Source organism: Hippocampus bargibanti, linkage group LG04 (genome assembly GCF_051943395.1).
Source record: "Hippocampus bargibanti isolate YZ-2025 linkage group LG04, ASM5194339v1, whole genome shotgun sequence".
Lineage (NCBI taxonomy): Eukaryota > Metazoa > Chordata > Actinopteri > Syngnathiformes > Syngnathidae > Hippocampus > Hippocampus bargibanti.
Genome location: NC_142737.1, coordinates 30,726,503 through 30,750,063, shown reverse-complemented (window position 1 = coordinate 30,750,063; position 23,561 = coordinate 30,726,503). Strand labels below are relative to the sequence as shown.

General features: G+C 43.5%; 1 protein-coding gene across 10 annotated transcripts in view; it reads left to right on the top strand.

The window, feature by feature from the left end:
• LOC148899682 (syntaxin-binding protein 1-like) overlaps positions 1-23,561 on the top strand; it is a 66,943-nt gene that overhangs the window by 32,596 nt on the left and 10,786 nt on the right. For 7 of the 10 annotated variants that reach the window (XM_088995099.1, XM_088995101.1, XM_088995105.1 and 4 more), the window contains 9 exons: positions 344-451; positions 636-696; positions 1,593-1,658; positions 2,610-2,690; positions 9,721-9,859; positions 10,340-10,449; positions 11,284-11,385; positions 14,785-14,870; positions 17,083-17,240. In XM_088995099.1, coding sequence (XP_088851225.1) covers positions 344-451; positions 636-696; positions 1,593-1,658; positions 2,610-2,690; positions 9,721-9,859; positions 10,340-10,449; positions 11,284-11,385; positions 14,785-14,870; positions 17,083-17,240 — 911 coding nt within the window. Of the gene's footprint in view, positions 1-343; positions 452-635; positions 697-1,592; positions 1,659-2,609; positions 2,691-9,720; positions 9,860-10,339; positions 10,450-11,283; positions 11,386-14,784; positions 14,871-17,082; positions 17,241-20,213; positions 20,364-23,561 lie in introns of all 10 variants that reach the window. The other 3 variants (XR_016114775.1, XR_016114776.1, XM_088995100.1) reach the window with 2 other exon arrangements.

Sequence of the window (23,561 nt, the reverse complement as noted above, 5' to 3'; positions counted from 1 at the left end):
ATCAAAACATTCCTGCAGAAATATGTTGAGGAAATTAGCAAATTTTGGTGTCACATGTACATCATTCAGTGAAATGGTTCTTTGCATTATTAGATGTTTATTTCTCAAATGCACCAGTAAAAACAAAAGGGTAGCAATGACCAATGAAATTGGTTACCAGGCTCAAAGTCCTGATCTTGTGTCTGCACCCCGGTTGAGGAAATTGATTGATTATGTACCTTGTGGGTAATTCCAATCTGGAAATACACATATGATACTCATGTTTTTGCTCCCTGTATTCTTTATATCTTTTGCACGTTTTTCTTTTACAATTACAATCATTATATATGTACATTTCTGTCAGCTTTGAGACCAGTGGAATGGGGGAGACTCGGAAAAAAGATGTGTTGCTGGATGAGGATGATGACCTTTGGTTGACTCTGAGACATAAACACATCGCTGAAGTTTCAACGTGAGTGCTTGTGTTAAATGCGCCTTGTTTCAACATGGTAATGTCAAACATTTAAAAGAAACAAACACAACAGCACGAACTACCTAACACTTATGGCACTTGAATTTTGAAGTGTACGAACGTTTTACTTTGTCATAACTGATCTTGTGACATGAATTACGTTGTCTTTCTTTTGTTTGCATAGGGCTGTGACTCGCTCTCTGAAAGAATTTTCTGCCAGCAAAAAACTGAACACAGGAGAAAAGGTAGAGGAAAAAAAACATCCACATTACTCCGAACAATCTTTTCTGTCATTCAACCACATTTCAGCATGTTTTATTCACATGGAAGAATAATGTGAATTCAGTAAATTGGCACACAATGTGGCTGAGAGAGTTTCGATGAAACTTTAAAATGCCAATGTGCAATGTCGCAAATGAAATATAGCTTAATGAAGGTGAAAATTTATTCAGTTACTCTAACATTAAAACAATATGTGTTGTGCTATAATCTGTCCGATCCAGATGAAACTCCATGACTTGGAAATAAAAGATAACTGATTTGGTCCCTTATGTTTTGGTGGGAAATCTGGATTTTTTTCAATGTCTGTCAATCAATCAATCAAAGAGAGAGCGAGAGTGAGAGAGAAAATCATATTAAAGGTCAGAGAAGCCAGACTGAGATGGTTTGGACATGTCCAGAAGAGAGAGAATGAGTATATTGGGAGTAGGACGCTGAGTCTTCAAATACCTGGCGGGATGTTTATGGATTGTGAAAGAGGACATGAAGGTAGCTGGCGTGAGGGAAAATAATCCACAAAACAGTGTTAAATGGAGGACAGTGATTCGCTGTGGCGACCGCTCAATGGAAAAGCCAAAAGGAAAAGACAAATAAAGAAAGAAAGAAAGAAAGAAAGAATAAAAAATGAAGAAAAGAAGGAAAGACAGAAATAAGGAAAGAAAGAAAAAAAATCTACCTCCCTTCTCCGCAATCAGTAAAATATGCTAAATAGATATTTTCAGCAATCCAAAATTTAGTCTGGTTACAGCCGATATTGCAGTCCACAGCCGTACCAAGTAAATGAAAAGAGAATGTAAACTTTGTACTAGAATGTATTCAGTATTGTACTTAACCACTAATGATGATCACCATTGTTTTACAGACCACAATGAAGGAACTGTCTCAGATGCTCAAAAAAATGCCTCAATATCAAAAGGAACTAAGCAAAGTAAGAACAGCAAATTTAAAGGACAACCAACATCACTTTTTTGTTTCCTAACTGACATCAGAAAAACGTTTTATAGCATCTAAAATACCCAAAACATGCAGTATGATATTTTTATTCAAATGCAAAACAATAAAAATGACTTAAAGTGTCCAAAATCTGCAAAAAATTGAGCTGCGAATTGGGCATTTTCAGAAAGTCCCGCCCCCAGTTCGTGACGTCACGCCAAGACGTCTTGCATTGCTGGAGAATCAAAATGGCTTCAGATTCGGAGAATATGCTTGCTTGTTCACATCCAGTTATGAATATGATTCAAATAGTTCTGAAGAGGAAAGCATACATGTTTGCAATCGATTAAAGAATTTATTCCGTTCCATTTTGAGGCAACATTGGGGGGAAATCTCTCACCCCAAAAAAAAGACGCACAAAATGGCGACCTCGTGTGGCCAACTCCGTTTCCACAGGCTGATAAATTCCTTATATGGCGCTTGGACACCCTCTTCTGGCCTTCTGGCGGCTTTTGGGTGCAACACGAGGTCCCCAGACCAAACAAGTACAGCAAAATACATTAACGTGATGGAAGGACCGCTACAATGCGTCTTTTTTACGGTCAGGGGCGGTCCTTTAGTGACGTCACGTACGGACTCATCACCAACTCAAATACAAGACTTTCTGAATATTCAGCGCGAGTCTTAAAACGTAAAATATAGCTAAATGTGGTGGAATCTTTGTAAAATACGCTCAGTAGAAGTAATTTGAAGCCATTTTACAAATTATGGACACAAACTCCGCAGACGTCGGTTGTCCTTTAACGGTATTCTTGTTCACATTTACCCCAAACTTGTTGCTACATGCAGAGAAGCAAATGTTTATTTTATTATTTTTGAAATACATTTCACTGTGCAAATGTTTGTAACTCGTGGAATAGTCATCTACTTATTTTTTTCTTGTTAGTATTCAACCCACCTTCACCTGGCTGAAGATTGTATGAATCGTTACCAGGGCACGGTTGACAAACTGTGCCGTGTGGAGCAGGTAATTAAAAAAAAAAACTAGCATGGGTGTTGTGTGAGATTATAAATGTGAACCTTGATCAGAGGCATGTAGAGTAGCCATGAATGATACTTCAATAACAGTACAGTGATACCTTTTCTTACGAACTTACTTGGTTCCCATACAGAGTGTGTAAGGTGAAAAGTGTGTATCCCCAAAAATAATTTCCCATCGGAAACCATTAAAATGAGAATAATCCGTTCCCAGGTCCCCATAAGACATACTTTTGTACTTTGTAATTTTCTAAGCTTTAAAACTACACAAAATATACCTTATTTTATGTATAATAAATGTGTTATGGTATTATAATTAAAGAAATAAACGATACTGTATAATGAAGTAATTTTATTTACCTTTATGCTGCTCATTGATGACTTGATGGAATGGAGTGGCCGGTTTCATCAGCATTACACACTTGATGAGGAACGTAGCATTGTTCTTTCACCATCTTGAGGAATAATCCCTTCTAGGTGCTTTCTCTGCGATAATTTTACCTAGTTCCTCATCAATTATGTTCTGTTTAGCTGGGTTGAGAGCGTTCTGCATTAAGTGTACAGATGGCTTGTGTGGTTTATTTGTGGCACCTGATTGATGGGATATTTTAACCTTACCGTATAGACTCTGCCTTTGAACTATCAAAGTTGAAACGAGTCTAAATTTATCTATTTTCTATCCATTTTGTCACTCTCTCTAGCGTTTGCCAGTCTCTAATGTTTAAACAACCTCCCCTCACTGCTGCGTTCTTGACCAATCACGTGGCTTTAACCGACCACTGGGGGCCGGGAATAGAGGACCAAAACAAGCCGGCTGCCATTTTCTTGTTAGGAGAACGGGCTCGTTCACGAGCAACACTCATTGTGGCAGCTCCGTGTGTATCCCGAAAAATAGTTTGTATGCCAAGGTACATTTTGCATAAATTTAACGTTTGTAAACCAACAAGTTCGTCAGCCAAGGGGTTCGTAAACGAAGGTATCACTATACTTTGAGGTTATAAGGATATAAGTCATATACAGTGATACCTTGGCTTACGAACTTATCGGCTTACGAACGTTAAATTCACAAGAATTTTATCTTGGCATACAAACTATTTTTCGGGATACACTCGGAGCGCCACAATGAGTGATGTGTCGTTCGCGAACGAGTCTGTTCTCCTAACAAGGAAGTGGAAGCCGACTATTTTTCGTCCTCTATTCCCTGCCCACGGTCTTCGGTTAAAGCAGCACGTGATTCGAGTCAAGAACGCAGCAGTGAAGGGGGGGGGGGGTTTACAGAAACACAGAGCTGCAAATTAAAATAGATTAAAGCTGCACGTGATTGGTCGATAACGCAGCAGTGGGGGGGTTACAGAAACACAGAGCTGTGAATAAAATAGATAGGCAGACGACAGAGAGAAAGAGAGAGTGTGAGAAAATGGATAGAATACAGTGAAAATTGGACTTGTTTCAACTTTATTGACCGTTCAAAGGCAGAGTGTAGACTGCAAGGTTAAAATATCCCATCAATCAGGCTCCACAAATAACCCGCACCAGTCATCTGTACACTTGATGCAAAAAGCTATCAACCCAGCTAAACAGAACAGGAACTAGGTAAAATTATCGCAGAGAAAACATGGCAACTTCACTCGGATATTGACAAGAGGAGACCTGGAAGTTCGTCATCCATTGATGATTTCAAGGCTCGCCACGGATGGTTCGAGAACTTTAAGCGTCGTACAGGGATTCATAGTGTCATTCGTCATGGTGAGCCAGCCAGTTCTGATGATGAAGCTGCCAAAGATTACAAGGACTCATTCCTCAAGATGGCCACTTCATTCCATCAAGGACCATCACAAAGGGAAATAAAACGACTTTCTTATACAGTACAGTTTCATTCTTTAATTACAATACCATAGTGTGTCCGGAGGAATGAGAGGAGAAGACTTGATTTGTCAACGTCTTTATTGTGCCGCCATGTTAGTCTACCTGCGGTCGTGACGTCAACGCTGATTTATGACCTGTTGCAACATTCTGCAGTGTGACATATGCTACATTTACCCCCTGCCTGAAGGACCTAGAAAAATTCTGTAAACAAGGGAAACCGGGTAGACTGCCGGTTTCCCTGCTCAGCCTTGACAGGCATGCGTGGTAAGCTCACTCCATCCAGTTCCACTGTGCACCACTTGAATGGCATGGCGTGCGAGCCCACACATGGTCCGCCTCGGCTGGCCTGGTGAGCGGCGTGACATGCACTTGGACGTGGGAGCAGAGCGGCACATCGTCGCAAAGTGGTTCATCTTTCCGCAGTGCTGGCATCTTTGTCCAATGGCTTTGCAATTTGGCACGCGTGTGGGGTGCCAAGCAGACCCACAGTTGGCACAAGGCCTGTGTGTGTTGGCCTGTCTGATGACATTTACCTCGGCACCGTCGTAGGTGGAGGTGGGAGCAGAGCGAAATGATTCATCTTCCTGCAGCGTTTGTCCAATGGCTTTGCAATTTGGCACGCGTATGTCTAGGGGGTGCCAGGCACAAGGCGTGCATGTGTCGGCCCCTTTACATCCACATTACCTGGCCACATTTATTATCGGCATCGTTGTATTTAGAGGTGGATTCGTAACTGAAGGTGGCGTCTGGGAGTGGAGTGGTTGGAGCAACAATCCGATCCAACATGGGAGAGTGTGAAGGGGTGGGTGGGTTCATGAGCCGAGCCGTTAATTGTGCTGCATTCTCCAATTGGAACGTCATCTCCACATCCTTCGATAGTGGGAGGTCGTCAGGCGACAATAACAGTTTCTCCCGTAGCTTGGGATCAATCGTGTTCGCCGCTGGTTGATCCCTAATCAGTTCCTCCTCAAAGTGGCACTAAACACCGCAAGTCGGCAACGTAGTGGTGTACCGACTCGCCTGAAGGCAATCCGCCGGACGATCACGCTCTGGGGGAGGGGGATGTCTGTCCAACAAAGCGACCCGTATGTCTGCGCGGGTCCGAGTGTACGAAAAATGTGCTGCCACTCACTTCCTAAGCTATGCACTAGCATAGCCATTAGCCGTGCATTGCTTGGCTCGTTTAGTCCGATCGCCATCAGATATGTCGAAAAAGAGTCATACCAGCGGGACCACGGGACTGGTGGCTCACCGGGGAGCGTGAGAAACAAGGGTAGGGGAGCTGTGTAGAAGTCCATCTTCGTCGCCAATGTTGTGTCCCTAGGAATGAGAGGAGATGACTTGCTTTGTCAATGTCTTTATTGTGCCGCCATGTTAGTCTACTTGCGGTCGTGACGTCACCTCTGCTTTACGACCTGTTGCAACATTCTGTAGCAGTGTGACATATGCTACACATAGCACATTTATTATACATAAAAGAAAGTATATTGTGTGTAGTTAAAAGGCTTAGCAAGTAGAAAATTATGTTTTATGGGGACCTGGGAACATATTATTCTCATTTTAATGGTTGCCTCTGGGAAATTAATGTTTGGGATACACACTTTTTGCCTTACACACTGTCTGGGAAACAATTAAGTTCGTAAGCCAAGGTATCAATGTACTTTATAGCGTGAGTAAGTTACTTACTTAAAGGACAACCGACGTCACTTTTTTGTTTTTTAACTGACACCAGAAAAACGTTTTATAGCATCTAAAATACCCAAAACATGCAGTATGATATTTTTAGTCAAATGCAAAACACCAATAAAAATGACTTAAATTGTCCAAAATCTGCAAACAATTGAGCTGCGAATTGGGCATTTTCAGAAAGTCCCGCCCCCCTTCATGACTTCACGCCAAGATGTCTTGCATTGCTTGTGAATCAAAACAATGGCTTCAGATTCGGAGAATATGCTTTCTTGTTACACATCCAGTTATGAATATGATTCAAATAGTCCTGATGAGCAAAGCATACATGTTTGCAATCGATTAAAGAATTTATTTGGGCCATTTTGAGGCAAACGGGCAGGGGGGGGGATGTCTCAAAAAGAGGCAGAAAAATGGCGACCAGCTCCAGTGAGGAATGAATCAGCTCGTTTCCACAGGCTGATACATTCTTTCCATGGAGTTTGCCTCCCTCTGCTGGCAGCTTTTGGGTGTAAGACATGGTTTAAAAAAAAAACGGTACAGCAAAATACATTGACGTGATGGAAAGTCGCTACAATGCGTCTTTTTTACGGTGAGGAGGCGGTCCTTTTCTGACGTCACGTACGGACTCGTCACCAACTCCAAAAAACAAGACTTCCTGAATGTTCAGCACGAGTCTTAAAATGTAAAATATAGCTATATGCGGTGAAATCTTGTTAAAATACGGCCAGTAAAAGTCCTGTGAAGCCATTTTACAAATTATGGACACAACTTGTCCGGAGACGTCGGTTGTCCTTTAAGTCCCCAAATAAGGACTTAAGTAAGAGCAAGTAGTCAGTGAAAACTTCTGATTTCATGTTACTCACCGTAAACCAGACATGAAATGTCTAATTGACAAAGCTATATCAGAAAAACGTGCTAATTCAATGATTGCTCAACAATCTTCTTATCCTCTCGGCTTTTCCCTTCAGGGGTCGCCACAGCGAATCGATGTCCTCCATCTATCCCGGTTTTGTGAATCCTCTTCTCTCACACCAGCTACCGTCATGTCCTCTTTGACAACATCCATAAACCTACTATTCGGTCTTCCTCTCCGTCTGCTGCCTGGAAGTTCAAGGCTCAGCATCCTTTTCCCGATATAGTCACTCTCTCTCTTCTGGACATGTCCAAACCATCTCAGTCTGGCCTCTCTGACTTTCTTTCCAAAGCCTCCAATATGAGTTGTCCCTCTAATGTACTCATTCCTGATCCTATCCAACCTGGCCACTTCCAAAGAAAACCTCAACATCTTCAACTCTGCTACCTCCAGCTCTGCTTCCTGTGTTTTCTGCAGTGGCACTGTCTCCAGTCCAAACATAACGGCTGGTCTCACTACTGTTTTATACACTTTTCCTTTCATCCTAGCTGAAAGCCTTCTATCACACATATGATTGCTCAACAATATCACTTGAAATAAAACCAAAATAAACAGCATTTTCATCAAGTTGGCGACAAGGTGCATGACTGGTTGGCACTTCCACCTCCCAGTACAGAGGTTCCGAGTTCGATTATGGGGTATGGCCTTCCTGTGTGAACTTTGCATGTGCTACCAGTGCCTGTGTGGGTTTTCTCTGTGTACTCTGATTTCCTCCGACTTTCAAAAAAATATGCATGGCAGGCTTATTAAACACTCTAAATAGTCCCTTGTTATGAGTGTGAGCGCAAATGATTCTATGTCTCTTTGTGCCCTGCGATTGGCTCGCAAACATTCCGTGGTGTGCCTTGCCAACCGGCCAAAGATGGCTGAGAATGCCCAGAACCTACCTCCCGGTCAAAGATGACCGAGATTGCTCCAGGGGGGTTGAGGGAGCATTGTTTTAGGGAATACCAAGTGAGACACAAAGATGCAGAACATCAGATATTTCTCAAACTTTAATTCCCCCAACAATACCTTAAAATGTGTCACTGGAGGTACATACATCAGAACAAAACTTCCCTAAGTAATACGTCTGTGTAAGCTCTCATTCGTACAGGAGTGGTCCATCGATGAGAAGGTTTCTTCAGCCGTCATCTGTACAAATGTGAAGGTTTCGGACGTTTCGCCTCCTATCCAAGAGGCTTCGTCAGCGAACTAAAGTCTGACTGGTCGTATCGGCCCCATTTATATATCCCTAATGTCCAGACATGGTGGCGCCGGACACAGCTATGATAGGTCCCTACTCTCAGGTTGGGGGGGCAGAGGACCCCTCCCTGTGGCCCCACTGATTGTTCCTACATTCCTGACTAACGACTGGCCTATTACCTCCACTCCCACCGGTATCACCTCATCAGCATAACGACCCTCATCAGCATTATGAAAGTTGCCTAACCTGTTTTGCCTAAGCAGGCTATTGTATGAACGATCCAAATTGAACCTCACACCACCAGATCGGTTTAATGAAGGATTTTGTTGTTTTATAAGAATCGCTTCTTTTACCCCCCTTTCAAACCATCTATGTTCCTTCGCTAAGATTTTAACCTCATTGTCGTCAAATGAGTGGTTGCTAGCTTTTAGGTGCAGATCTACAGCCGATTGAGGTCCACTTGTATTATCCCTGCGATGTTGATAAAGTCTTTTTTTGAGAATTTGTTGAGTCTCCCCAATGTACTGCTCCTTACAATTTTCATTCTTACAATGTATGGAATAAACTACATTACTTTGTTTTACATTTGGTAGCCTATCTTTTGAATGCACTAATTTTTGCCTTAACGTGTTTATCGGTTTGAAATAAGTAGGAATTTTATGTTGCCAAAGGACTCTTTGTAATTTTTCAGAAACTCCTGCAATGTTCGGTACTGCTACTCCTCTCCTTTTTGTATCTTGAGAATTATTGGTTTCATTCCCTATTCTTTCTTTCTGACATTTGTTGAATGACCCCTGAGGGTACCCACAGTTAGTGAGTGCTCTCCTGATATGTTTTGACTCCTTTTCTCTACCTTCAGTGCAAGTTGGTATTAGTTTAGCCCTATGCTGGAGGGTTCTGATAACTCCTAGTTTGTGTTGTAAAGGGTGGTTAGAGTCAAAAAGTAAGTATTGGTCAGTGTGCGTAGCCTTCCTAAAGACTTCTGTTTTTAGCGCTCTGTCCTCTTTTATAATTACTTTACAATCCAAGAAGGCTAGTTGGTTCTCTTGAATGTCCTCACGGGTAAATTTAATGTTGACGTCTACAGAGTTGAGGTGATCTGTGAAGGATTGAATTTCTTGTTTCTTAATTATGACAAAAGTATCGTCCACATATCTAAACCAGTGTCTAGGTTTTGTCCCTGGGAAGGATGTGAGGGCCTGTTTCTCCATCTCTTCCATGTAAACCGTGAATTTGTTTATAAAATTTTTCACGAAATTGAAAATACGTAGTATTAAGGCAGATTTCTAATAATTGGCAGATGTGATCCGGTTTATTCCCTAAGTAATGACCATTTTCTTCACTTATTCTTTTCCATTCTGATAGGATCTTGCAACTGGTACCGATGCAGAAGGCGAGAAAATAAAGGATCCCATGAGGTTAATTGTACCAATCTTACTGGATACCAATGTCAACATCTCTGACAAGATTCGTATCATTCTGCTTTACATCTTCCTCAAGAATGGTGGGATATGTGGATAGTTTTTGTTCAATGTTTGTACTATTGTCAATACTATGTTACAGAAAACGGAATTGAGCCATATATCACCCAACATACATTTTATACCTTTGGAAATGTATTGAGGTATAGCATATACCATATTCTATCGTTACCATATTCTGATTCCCCCCAAAAAAATAAAAACACCATAACATTGGAGACTACTATATTTATTGATGATTTTATTGATTGATTATATTTATTAACTTAAAAAATTAACGGGGGACGAACACATGGCTTTCACCTATGTATGTATTCATATACACGTATATTATAGAATGCCTGGATCTCTTTTGTGAAAGTAATTTCTAGATATTCTCCTACTCACAAATACACGCCACTGCATAATTATGAAGGTTTGCACGCTTGTACAGTATGTAGATATGTCAGGTGTCAACTGTATGTGTGTGTGCGTGTGTGCTTGTGTGCGTGTGTGTTCATCAGGTTTGACCGAAGAAAATTTATGTAAATTGCTCCAGCATGCCAACATTCCACCGGAAGACAGTGACATAATTTCCAACATGGCACACATGGGGGTGCCGATCATCTCTGAGGTATGATGTGTTCTGAAATCCTAAAGTCAAGTATGAAACACGCGATCCTAACACAGTATATTTTACGTTTTGTGCATTTACTTAGCGACAGCAGGCATAGCAAAATAAAGGTTGCTCATTTGATTAAAAACCTTGCAACAACTGAGACTTAAAGGACAACCAACGTCACTTTTTTGTTTTTTAACTGACATCAGAAAAACGTGTTGTCGCATCTAAAATACCCAAAACACGCAGTATGATATTTTTTGTCAAATGCAAAACACCAATAAAAATGACTTAAAGTGTCCAAAATCTGCAAAAAATTGAGCTGCGAATTGGGCATTTTCAGAAAGTACCGCCCCCAGTTCGTGACGTCACCCCAAGACGTCTTGCATTTCTGGAGAATTCAAACAATGGCTTCAGATTCGGATAATATGCTTTCTTGTTACACATCCAGTTATGAATATGATTCAAATACACTGTAGAGGAAAGCACTGAAGAGGAAAGCATACATGTTTGCAATCGATTAAAGAATCATATGTGCCATTTTGAGGCAACATTCGGGGAACATCTCTCACCCCCCCCCAAAAAAGAGGCACAAAATGGCGAGCTCATAGCCAGCTCCGTTTCTTATATGGCGCTTGGATGCCCTCTTTTGACGGCTTTTGTTAATGCAGTTCGGCGCAGGACAGATATATCGACAGTACGGTTATATCGACATTTTTTTCTAACTCCCGAGAATATCGATATAACGAGACTTTACTGTATATGGTATTCAGTTGAATGCAAGTTGAAAATGATTTGTATTGGGGTTGGTATAAATCATCACAAGAAAATAAAATGTTTCCAATGCAGGCCACTGCCAAGAAAAGCAAAAAGCCTGAACGGAAGGAGCGGATTAGTGAGCATACCTACCAACTCTCAAGATGGACTCCTCTCATCAAGGATCTCATTGAGGTGCGCTATTTAGTGCAATATTATTTGTTTGTGTCCTGTGCGCAATTTTGCTTAAAGGGTACATCGATGGCGTTGCATCCCCGGTAAAAGTAAATCGAAATGAAATATACCTTACGTTGTATTGCCTCACACAGGAAACTTTGCTTTTCTCGAAGCATAAGGCAATTAGGTAGCTGCTGCAACTATCTACCGGTATGTAAGAGTAATACACAATTACAATGTCAGGCGATAAAACACACAAGAATACATACATATTGAACAATTTCCCACAGCACACCTGACACACTGTGCACAGTGGTGTGCTGCGGTACAGGGTTTGAACTAAGGGTCTTGTCTCACCCTCAATTTCATGATTAAGGCCACACATGCGTATTTTGACTTGTCGGCACAGGAACAGGTCCAACAGCTGCTTTTGGTGGGCCACCCCTGGCCTCTGCGGGGTAAGGTCAAAGAATCATGAAACACTGGACATGATGTTATTCTGTCCGTTTGTGCCAATGGATGGTCCGCACATGAGATGTAGCCTTGATGTTGAGAGTGGTGTGGGAGCTGTGCCTCAGGGATGGGAAGGTTGTGAATTTGGGACACATCATCAGTAGTGCTCCAAAGAATCATTGGGTGTTTTGGCCTTTCATCACAGGTTGATCACGCCCGCGCTTGTGTCCCATGCCCAATCAGATGTTCAGAAGCTGGGGGGGGGGGGTCTTAGGTTGCTGACCTATGAGCCCAACAGGGGTCCTTCCTCTTCATCCAGATCCAGTGGCTGCTTCTTTCTGCCGCTTCAGAGAGTGACCTAACTGTGTGCCGCGGAGCCTGTCCATGGATGCCCAGGTCTTTTAGCAGTTTGATGGTGGAGGAAGCCACAAACCCCCTACATCCAACTTCAATGGGATAGACCTTGGCTTTCCATCCTCGCTCATAGGCCTCTTCAACTGAGTTTTCCCACGGGACTGTAAGTTCTGTGATGTAGACAGCCTTGAGTGAAGGGGCCAGAGCCCCAAGTCTGGTCTCAGGGTGGTGGCTGCAATCGCCGCTGGGAAAACCAATTGCTGGCCAATGTCAACCCGCATCTTCCAATCCCGGACCCTGGCCATCTGTCCAACCTCGAGTTTTGCAGGAGGATGTTTGGGCTTTTTCTCTCCCTCTCGGATAAAAGTCAACGGTGCTGTGCTGGAAGTGGTGGGTCTCATGGGCAAGGAGTTGATGGTGTATTGCTCTCAAGGCTGACTGCCAAACTCTTCAGGACCTGGTTGTGCCTCCAGGTGTAGCCCCCTCTTCCTAGCTGGACGTGTCCCACGATGTCGCTGTGCCTTAGGGCTGCTGTACCCTGCTGCACCGCAATGGATGGCGTCCATTTCCGTCCAGTTGATAGGGGGGGTGCAGCTTGACTGATATTCCGGTCCCTGGAGTCTGTAAGGGTCATCTGAAGTGTCACTTTAGAGCATGTGTACTCTTTTGTGAGGCTTGTGATTGGAAGCTCGAGGACCCCTTTGCCATAGAGGCTGATGTTTGACAGACAGCGTGGAACACCAAGCCATCTTTTCACATATCTAGTGATGGCTTGCTCCATCTTCTCCACCGTTAAGAGCCGGACCTCATAGACTGTGAGTGGCCACATTACCCGAGGGAGAAGTCCAAACTGCAGACACCAGAGCTTGAGCTTCCCTGGCAGTGGAGTCTTGTTGATGTTTTCCAGACTTTCGCTGATGTCCTGCATTAGTTGCTGCACTTGATCTTTGTCTCTTAGGCTTGCATTGGACCACCTGCCCAGGCTTTTGACCGGTTCCTCAGACACCGTTGATATTGGGTCATCACCAATGCAGATCTTCACATTCTTTAGCTCTCCCTTGACTATTGAGATGCTGCGTGACTTGTGTGAGGCTGGTCTTACAACCGGTCAGGATGTGTTTGAGAGTTCCTGGAATTGGACAGAGGTCACCGGTTGGATCTTCGCCATACCATTGGTGGAGATTTTTTGGAGATGGAAGCACATCATTGATAGCTCTGATGATGAAGCTGATGTTGCTTGCCTCCATTTCCTAGAGAGCCCTCCAGCTGAGCTTTCGTTTCTCCAGAACTTCCCACCTCATCCATTGTCCCTGCTTGGCAAGAGATACAGCCTTCGGAGTTCTTTCAGCTTCCTCTTGGCGGCACAGCTCTTCCATCACCATTTTCCTTCTTTCCGATGTTGGGGCCTTACGCCAAGATGATTTGTTTGTAAGGCCAAAGCCCCCTCTTCCTCGCTGGACGTGTCCCATGATGTCTCTGTGCCTTAGGGCTGCTGTGGCCTGCTGCACCGTGATGGATGGCGTCCATTTCCGTCCAGTTGATAGGGGGGGTGCAGCTTGACCGTTGGTATTGGGTCATCACCAATGCAGAACTTCACATTTTTTTAGCTCTCCCTTTACTATTAAGATGCTGCGTGACTTGTTCGGCTTGATTTTCATCCGGGCCCATTTGATGTTTTCCTGCAATTTTCCAAGTAGCCGCCTGGTGCAAGCTGCAGTAGTGGTCAAGGTGGTCATGTCATCCATGTATGCCCGGATAGGTGGGAGGTGGATCCCATTCCTGGTTCGCTCACCCCCCACCACCCACCTTGAGGCCCTGATGATGACCTCCATGGCCATTGTGAAGGCAAGGGGTGAAATCGTACAACCTGCCATGATGCCGACTTCTACCCGCTGCCATGATGTTATGAAGTCAGGTGTTGTGAAGCAAAGTTGCAGGTTTTCGAAGTAGGCTTTTACCAAGGTAGTCATCGGTAATGAAACCAGGAAGAAGTTGAAGGATTCCCAGAGAAGGTTATGGGGAACTGAGCCAAAGGCATTGGCCAGGTCGAGGAAGATGACATGAAGATCTCTCTTGTCTTTCTTTGCCGCTTGCATTTGGAGCCAGATCATACTGGTGTGCTCCAAGCAACCAGAGAACCCAGGGATGCCAGCCTTCTGTACAGAAGTATCAATGTACTTGTTCTTCTCCAGGTAGGTGGAAAGTCTCCATGCTAACACACTAAAAAAGATTTTCCCCTCAACGTTGAGAAGGCTAATTGACCGGAATTGGCTAATGTCTGTGGCATCCTTCTTGGGAATTAGTATGCCTCCGGCCCTTCGCCATGCCTTTGGTATTATCCCTTTCTGCCACACAATCCTCATGAACCTCCAAAGATAGCGCAGAACATCTGGTGCGTTCTTGTAGAGCTTGTACGGAACTCCATCTGGCCCGGGGGCTGATGCTGATCTGGCATGCCGTACTGTGTTGTCCACTTCCTTCCATTTTGGAGGGCCAGTCTCGAAGTTGAATTCGGGTGGTTCAATAGGGGGGATGTCATGTGGGATAAGTAGTTTTTCATGCTTTTTTTGTGACCTGTGACCTTACCTTGAACAGCTTGTCTTCCTCCAGGATGCCATTGAGGATAAACTTGACATGAAGCAATACCCATACATTTCCCAGAGACAAGCATCAGCTAAAGCCAGCGCTCCGTCAAGGTTAGTATTTCATAGTACCGGTAATCTATATTTCTAGGGGATTAATTTAGTTGACCAAAAATCTAATATTTGTCATGAGTTATTGTTTTCTATTACCCCATAACTTCTTTAAGTGATGCTTTGAAATTGATTGTGACAAGTCAGACAACACGAAAATGTGACTGAGTCATATTCAAATTTCATTGATGTCTGGATTTTGTCAATTTTTATGCTTTTATTTGCTGAGGAAAGAAAATAACAGATTTTCTCTTAGTATTTCAAGTCGTGAAAAAAAACAGTTCCATTTGAGTTACAATTGGGAGTAGTGTGCAGTTAGTGAGCTCGTAGCAAAAATAGCAGTTCATGAATGCAAATGATGTTGAGCTGACAACAAATTTTAATGTGATGGTATCATCACATTAAACTTTGTTTCTGATATCATACTCGAAGTCAAAGTCAGCTTTATTGTCAAATATGCTAATATGCATGACATACAGCACAGATGAAATTACTGTCCTCTCGGACCCAGCGTGTATGGCACTTATAATGACTTTAACAAACATAATAACCATGAAAACGATAATCTGCTGGGAGAGGAGCCGCTGCGTGTCCACGTGCCGCCATCTTGGAAAAAATATACAGTGATACATCGGTTCCCTGCCCGAAATTCGTTCCAGGACCCTGTTCGAAAAGTGATTTGTTCGAACACCGAAACCATCTCTTTGCTCTTGTCACTTGCGAGTTGACAGCGGGGGGCGGGGCTGCCTCTCCCGGCCGCCCTCCACCTGCTGTCAATTCTCTCATCACGGACACGGGGCATTTATACGGTTCGCGATCACCTCGCCAATGCTGGATGATTGACTCACCTCTCCACCGTACCTGGACTCTTCCTTCGATGCGCGAGTGTATCCGGTCCGGGGTATTTTTCCTGCGTCCCGTAAATTTATGTCATCTTCCAGCATTGCGTAATTTTGCACCCTCGTGTGCCATTTGCTTTTTGGCGTAGTAAGCGGGTCGGATCACCCCCTGCCTTCTTACTCGCTGTGTTTTCTTTTATTTGTGAATAAACATCCGGCTTGGGTAGTACGTCTCTGCCGCCTGCTTTGGGATCCGAAATATTCCACTACGTTCCGACGAGTCAGCTGCCGTCACTCTCGCTCGGAACGTGACAGCTACGGATGACTCGGCTACAGGATGTTCTTTTCTCTTAAAATATCTATCCAATGACACTTGCTCTCACTCCCACAGCCACATCACTATTTTTCACAGCCTCCTTATTCTTTAATATCGTACTGATCGTAGATTTCGCCATGCTGTATTCCCTAGCCAGATTAGACACTCGCACACCTCCTTCATATTTTGCGATTATTTCTTTCTTAAATGCAATAGTTGTACACACTACTTTTCTTTTGTCACTTTTAGCAGCACTTACTTTCTTTGGAGGCATGATTAGGGGCTAAAACTCTTCGTACACCTATATTAAACGCTAGAGCAAAACGCAGCACTTCCGGTTGGTCACGGAGAGAGCGATACACCCATATACCGCTCAGCACCCCACCCTCGCATACGCACTCACGCGTCGTATTGGCGTTCGAACACCGATTGGTGTTCGAACTACGAAGCAAGAATATCTCGAATATTTTGTTCGAACTCCGATTTGTTCGAACTGTGAGGCATTCGAGAACCGAGGTACCACTGTATATAATAATATGACAACACAAAGAAACAGAGAGTCATTCATTCTTCAGCACTTGCTGTACCCACTTTGTGATATGAAGCAGTTCTAGATGAAAGAAGAGAGGATCCAAGCATCCTTTTCAGCAGTGGATCAGGGATATCATGGTGGAATGTGAACGTCTACTACAAGCTAAATGTTGAAAGCAAACACAAAGCTGTAGCATCCATTGACAAAAAGAGATTGTCTCACATCTCCTGTCCCACATAAATCCGCTTCAATTCCAAGCTGCGACATACGCATCAGCGCTGACTACTTACTACTTACTTATACTTCTAATTTACACTGATGGCTGCAAAGAGCCTCCAAGAGGAATTACTGTATTTTGGCTTCAGAACACACCGTTCAATCTGTAGAAACTTGGTATTGGCAAAAGTTTGAATTCCAACAAGGTTCCATTCTGCTTTCTGGCTTGTGTTCCATGATTTTTTTTTCTAATAATGTCATGGATGCTGTATACATATATGTGTTGTGTGCCTTTTTTCTCTTCTCATTTAGCAGTGCCCGCTATGGTAACTGGCACAAAAACCGGGGCCCCACAGAGGTGAAGACGGGTCCGAGGGTCATTGTCTTTGTTATTGGAGGCATGACCTACAGTGAGATGCGCTGTGTGTATGAGGTCACCCAAGCCAATGGTAAATGGGAGGCACTCATTGGTATGTTCTCATTTTCATCCATGTTTATTACCTATGGTTATGGTGCTCTTACATGTCGAAAGTGCTTGTGTCCCCAAACAAGGACACATTTATATCTAATAATACAGTGAAGAACATGTTTCCCCTCAACCTTTGAATTGGACTAAAACACTGTGAAACTATCACAAGCATATTTCATAAAATGTGAAAATAAAGTTACATATAAGTACAAATAAAAGTTTATTGCAGAGAAGACAATTAAGATGAATTCCCTCACTGCTTGTTCCTTTGGAAGTCCATTTCCAAAGCAACAGATTAAAAAATATCCGATTTTTTTTCCATCTTGACACACTTGACTGTGCTTCGAAAGAGCGGCACTATGTGTTAGGGCAATTCGCTATAGGAACATCTTTAAAGGACAACCGACGTCACTTTTTTGTTTCTTAACTGACATCAGAAAAACGTTTTATAGCATCTAAAATACCCAAAACACGCAGTATCATATTTTTAGTCAAATGCAAAACACCAATAAAAATGACTTAAAGTGTCCAAAACATAGAAATAGATAGGTAGTAGAAGTGGCGTAGAGACGAGGTTGATTGCAAACCCGGAAGTGACGTCACGAGTTGTAGCGTCCATAGTAACGTGGCTTGGTTTGGCATAGAAATAGGATAGTTTTGAGCGTATTTAGGTCTATTTAACGTATGGATGCCGTAAAAAGGAACAACAGTTGGGGGCCGCAATGTTTCGCTTACGGATGCTTCAACTACAAGCTGAAAAACAAAGGAATTTTGTTCTTCAAGTGAGTGAAAATGAAATTTCTATAAAAAGAAAAAATAATAATTCATTTTGCGATGTTTTAGCGACTAATTTTCGTCCTGTTTTCGATCTTCGACCGTGTATAAGTACGTTCTAGCTGTTCTTCATTAAAGAATTATATGTGCCATGTTCTTCAAGATTGTCACTCGTGTTGTTGCTGCAGTTGGCCATCGAGCCCTTTTCGATTTGGAACACGAGATCATAACCCGAGATGGTATTGAGAACCATACCATAGACCTCATCAGAACCATCACTAATATCTTCCTATCTGTCCGTTTACAGCATATCACTCGCCTACAGAATGATGACTTGATGAAGAGTTTTCTTCGATCAAAACTGAATCGCAGTGTATTTTTTGCAGGTCAATGAGGTTAGAAGTATCAAAAAATGTCATCTCATTCAAGTCATCATATGGTTGACTAATTAATCAGCTTTCATTGTTTTACTGGCTGTGACAATTGCACACTCAATGTTGCTGTAAAAGTAGTGGAATATCTTGTTCAAATTTCTGTGGTTGTATATTAACTGAAAAATTAGTTTAACAACGCCCCCAAAAAAGGAAATTTTAAATGATGAGAGTGATGAGGACAATTTAAATTTGGCATTATTATTGAAAAATAATTATTAATATAAAAGTGTTGGACTATACACAGTGTTACCTAATCCTCTACAATTTCTGATTCAGTCCAATTCCGATCACCAATTAAGTATGATCATTCTTTATGAATGTTATTTTTTTCACGTTTGAAGATTGGTTACAATCACACTCAAAAGATAATTATACTATGTATTTGAATTTTCAATCTTAAAGAGCTGTCATTTCTATTATTCATAACATTTTTAGACTCTGAATAAATATACATCAATAGTGGTGTATTTAATTGCAATTGTATGTTTTGGATTATAAAAAAATTATAATCCAAAGCATATCTGATCTTGAAAGTTGAGGTTTTTGGACTTGTCCGACTTCACATAGCGCCGAAAGACGACGTGAGAGTGAAGTAGTTGTCTTCTAAAACATATTTAGCCACAAAGTATTAGAATTCCGTCGAATACCAGAAGAAAATCGACGAAAAACGAGCAAAAATTATTCATATGGTACGGAACTGTGTCAGAGGCTACAACTCGTGACGTCATCAGTGACGTCACGACCTGGTGACCGCGGGGCGCAATGCTATTGGCTCCTTTGGACACTTCTAGACCTATCTATTTCTATGGTCCAAAATCTGCAAAAAATTGAGCTGCGAATTGGGCATTTTCAGAAAGTACCGCCCCCAGTTCGTGACGTCACCCCAAGACGTCTTGCATTTCTGGAGAATCAAAACAATGGCTTCAGATTTGGAGAATATGCTTTCTTGTTACACCTCCAGTTATGAATATGATTCAAATAGTTCTGAAGAGGAAAGCATACAGTTTGCAATCAATTAAAGAATTTATTCCATGCCATTTTGAGACAACATTGGGGAGAAACGGATCAACAGAAAAGAGGCACAACATGGCGACCTCTTGTCGCCACTTTCGTTTCCACAGGCTGATAAATTCCTTATATGGAGCTTGGACACCCTCTTCTGGCGGATTTTGGGTGCAACACAAGGTTTGCAGACCAAACAATACAGCAACATACATTGATGTGACGTGATGGAAGGACTGCTACAATGTGTTTTTTTTCGGTGTGGGGCGTTCCTTTAGTGACATCACATACGGACTCGTCACCAACTCAAAAACAAGACTTACTGAATATTCAGCGCGAGTCTTAAAACATAAAATATAGCTATATACGGTGGAATCTTTTTAAAATACGTTCAGTAGAAATCATTTGAAGTCATTTTACAAATTATGGACACAACTTGTCCGGAGACGTCGGTTGTCCGTTAAACATCTTTTTGGATCGTTTTGTTTTTCTTGGACTTCCTGATACGTCATATCCTGCCTGCCTTTACATTATGTCACATCCTATTACGTCACATCCTGTCCGTCTTTTATAAATGCTCTCCCAACAACGTCTATCTTCCTGTTTCTGTCTCTCCTCAACCGACCTCACAATGTCCCTGCTGTCTACAAGATTAAAATAACTTTGTTCAACACACACAAATACACACACAAACACACACAAATAATTCTGTTCAACACCTGGCTTCCTGTTGATTTCACCATCCCACTTCTAACACCCTGAAGACCGATGAACCAGGGAGGAACGATCACTTTTAACCCATCATTATTGATGCCGGAAAAACTCAGCGGATCGGCGTCGAGAGGACAAAGCCTCTTTGCTTTGAGCGGGGCACCTCTCTTCTTGATGCTCGTCGCTCAGGATTGCTTTAACGGGTGAGTGTCACCGGCATGCTCAATGTTGAATGAATGTATTGCATAAGATTTTTTTGGGGCCAAGGAATTCTGGTTACGGATGATTTGCGATGGGGGTGACCTGTAGGCGACAGAGCTAGGTATTGGCGGTCGGCTCTAGCCGGGCCCCAGGCGCAGAGTTTCTGCGCGTGACTCGTGAGGCCTGTACGGATCACAAAGTCTGCCGCGCGCCTGGCTGACCAGGGCTTACGCGCGATGGTCAGAGGTATTTATTTCTCGAACTGGAAGTTTTATTTGTTTAAATGCAGATGCAAATGTTTGTAAGTTTTACGTAACATTATGCATTCATAAATTTTCCGTAACATCAATGCATTCATCAACATTAGTGAATTCATCATCATTGTATGCCATGTGGTGTTCCGAGGGTGAGAGTGTGATGACTTTGCTTAGTGTGTGTGTTGGGCTGAATGACTGGAACCATGGGGGTGTCTGTGCTGATCGCACCTCTGACACTTCATGCGCACGACCAGGTGCTGGAGGGAAGGCCATTTAAAAAAATAAAAATAAAAGGCGAGCCTTGGGGAATTTGGCTCAGGTGGGTCGGGGAGATACTCGTGGGGGGGCAGCCCCGCCCCACAGGCACCCCCCTCTCCCCAGGCAGCACCCGTGTGGAGACTCCAGCTGTGCATTTACAATGCTGCAGTAGAGCACCCATTTTCTCTTCTCTTCGGGACTCAGTCATTGCAACCTGACTTGGCAAATCAATTCGCCGAGTGAGTGTGACAGCGTTAAGGCAAATGCCAGGTGCAAATCAAGACCTTCAGCTCTATTGTATCGATCTGATCATCTTCTGGGGACGGCTGTGAATATGATCAACATAATGGAGTTGGAATTTTTTTTAATTTTTTTGGGGATGGCTGAAAAAATGTTTTCAAGATTCACAGCCGCATTCTAGGATCGGCTAATTGATTCGTTCACCGAATGGGTTGAAGTTGTACCCTCCGGTAAAAACAGAAAAAGAAGAAGGCCACACACCATCATCCCCCAACAGCTCATCGACAAAATGAGCAAACTGGAGATCAGCACCTCCCTGTGCAACTGGCTGTTGGACTTCCTGACGGGGAGACCACAGGCAGTCAGAGTTGGAAACAACACCTCCAGCACCATCATGCTGAACACAGGGGCCCCCCCAGGGGTGTGTGCTGAGCCCCCTCCTCTTCACTCTGCTCACGCACGACTGTTCCCCATCATCACCCAGCTCCACCCTCTTCATAAAGTTTGCGGATGACACAACTGTTGGGCCTCATCAACAACGATGAGGAGACAGTCTACATGGACGAGGTCAGCCGCCTTGCCACATGGTGCAAGGACAACAATTTCCGCCTGAATGTGGAGAAGACGAAGGACATTGTTGTGGACTTTAGGAGAGTGCGCCCCCAGCATGCTCCACTAACCATTGACGGTGCTGCAGTGGAGAGAGTGAGCAGCACCAAGTTCCTAGGAGTGCACATATCCGAAGACCTGTCCTGGAGCTACAACACGTCATCACTGGCCAATAAATCCCACCAGCGCCTGTACTTCCTCCGCATACTCAAAAGAGTTGGAGCTCCGACCCCCATCACGACCTCCTTCTACCGCGGTACCATCGAGAGGATCCTGACCAGCTGTATCACCGTGTGGTACGGCGCCTGCACCGTGTCCTGCCGTAAGACTCTGCAGCGCATCGTGAGGACAGCTGAGAAGATCATCGGTGTCTCTCTCCCCCCCCCTTCAGGACATTCACAACACCCGCCTCACCCGCAGAGCCATCAGGATCGCTGGTGATCCCACCCACCCCTCCGACAGCCTCTTCAGACTGCTGCCATCGGGTAGGAGACTGCAGAGTCTCCGAGCCAAGACCAGCAGGCTCAATGACAGTTTCTGCCACCAGGCAGTCCGGAGACTCAACTCCCTCCCAGCCCTGCCCACCCTGCCCCTTACCACTGCCACACTCACTGAACTCTGAGGACACGCTACACGCTGTAATATCATCCTAAACTCAATTTTTTGTTCTTTCTCATTTTTTTTCTGCAAGACCTCACTTCAACCACTTCAACCCTTTCTTGTTGTTTGTTTTTGCATTACTACATTACTTATTCACTTTATATACATCACTACCTCACTTTACATACGTCAATACTTCACTTTACATACGACACTACCTCATTTTACATTCATAAGTTACATTCATAAGTTACATGCGATTGGCTGGCAACCAATTCAGGGTGTCCCCCGCCTCGTGCCCGAAGACAGCTGAGATAGGCTCCAGCAACCCCCGCGACCCTAATGAGGAATAAGCGGTACGGAAAATGAGATGAGATGAGGGAGATGAGAAGTTACATGTATTGTCTGTTGTCAATTGCATGTCTTTTTTAGCCACGTTATTCGTGCCTTGCACGCTGGGTCCGAGAGGACATTAATTTAATCTGTGCTGTATGCCATGCATATTAGCATATTTGACAATAAAGCTGACTTTGACTTGACTTTAGCCCTATGCTGGAGGGTTCTGATAATTCCTAGTTTGTGTTGTAAAGGGTGGTTAGAATCGAAAAGTAAGTATTGGTCAGTGTGCGTAGCCTTCCTAAAGACTTCTGTTTTTAGCGCTCTGTCCTCTTTTATAATTACTTTACAATCCAAAAAGGGTAGTTGGTTCTCTTTAATGTCCTCACGAGTAAATGTAATGTTGATGTCTACCGAGTTGAGGTGATCTGTGAAGGATTTAATTTCTCTCATCTCATTTTCCGTACCGCTTATTCCTCATTAGGGTCGCGGGGGTTGCTGGAGCCTATCTCAGCTGTCTTCGGGCATGAGGTGGGGGACACCCTGAATTGGTTGCCAGCCAATCGCAGGGCACACAAAGACGTACAACAGTCACTCTCACACTCACACCTAGGGACAATTTGGAGTGGTCAATCTGCCTGCCATGCATGTTTTTGGAGTGTGGGAGGAAACCGGAGGACCCGGAGAAAACCCACGCGGGTCCGGGGAGAACATGCAAACTCCACACAGGGAGGCCGGACCGGGACGCGAACCGGCGACCTCTGCACTGTGAAGCCGGTGTGCTAACCACTCGACTACCGGGCCGCCCTACGGATTTAATTTCTTCTTTTTTAATTATGACAAAAGTATCATCCACATATCTAAACCAGTGTCCAGGTTTGTCCCCGGGAAGGATGTGAG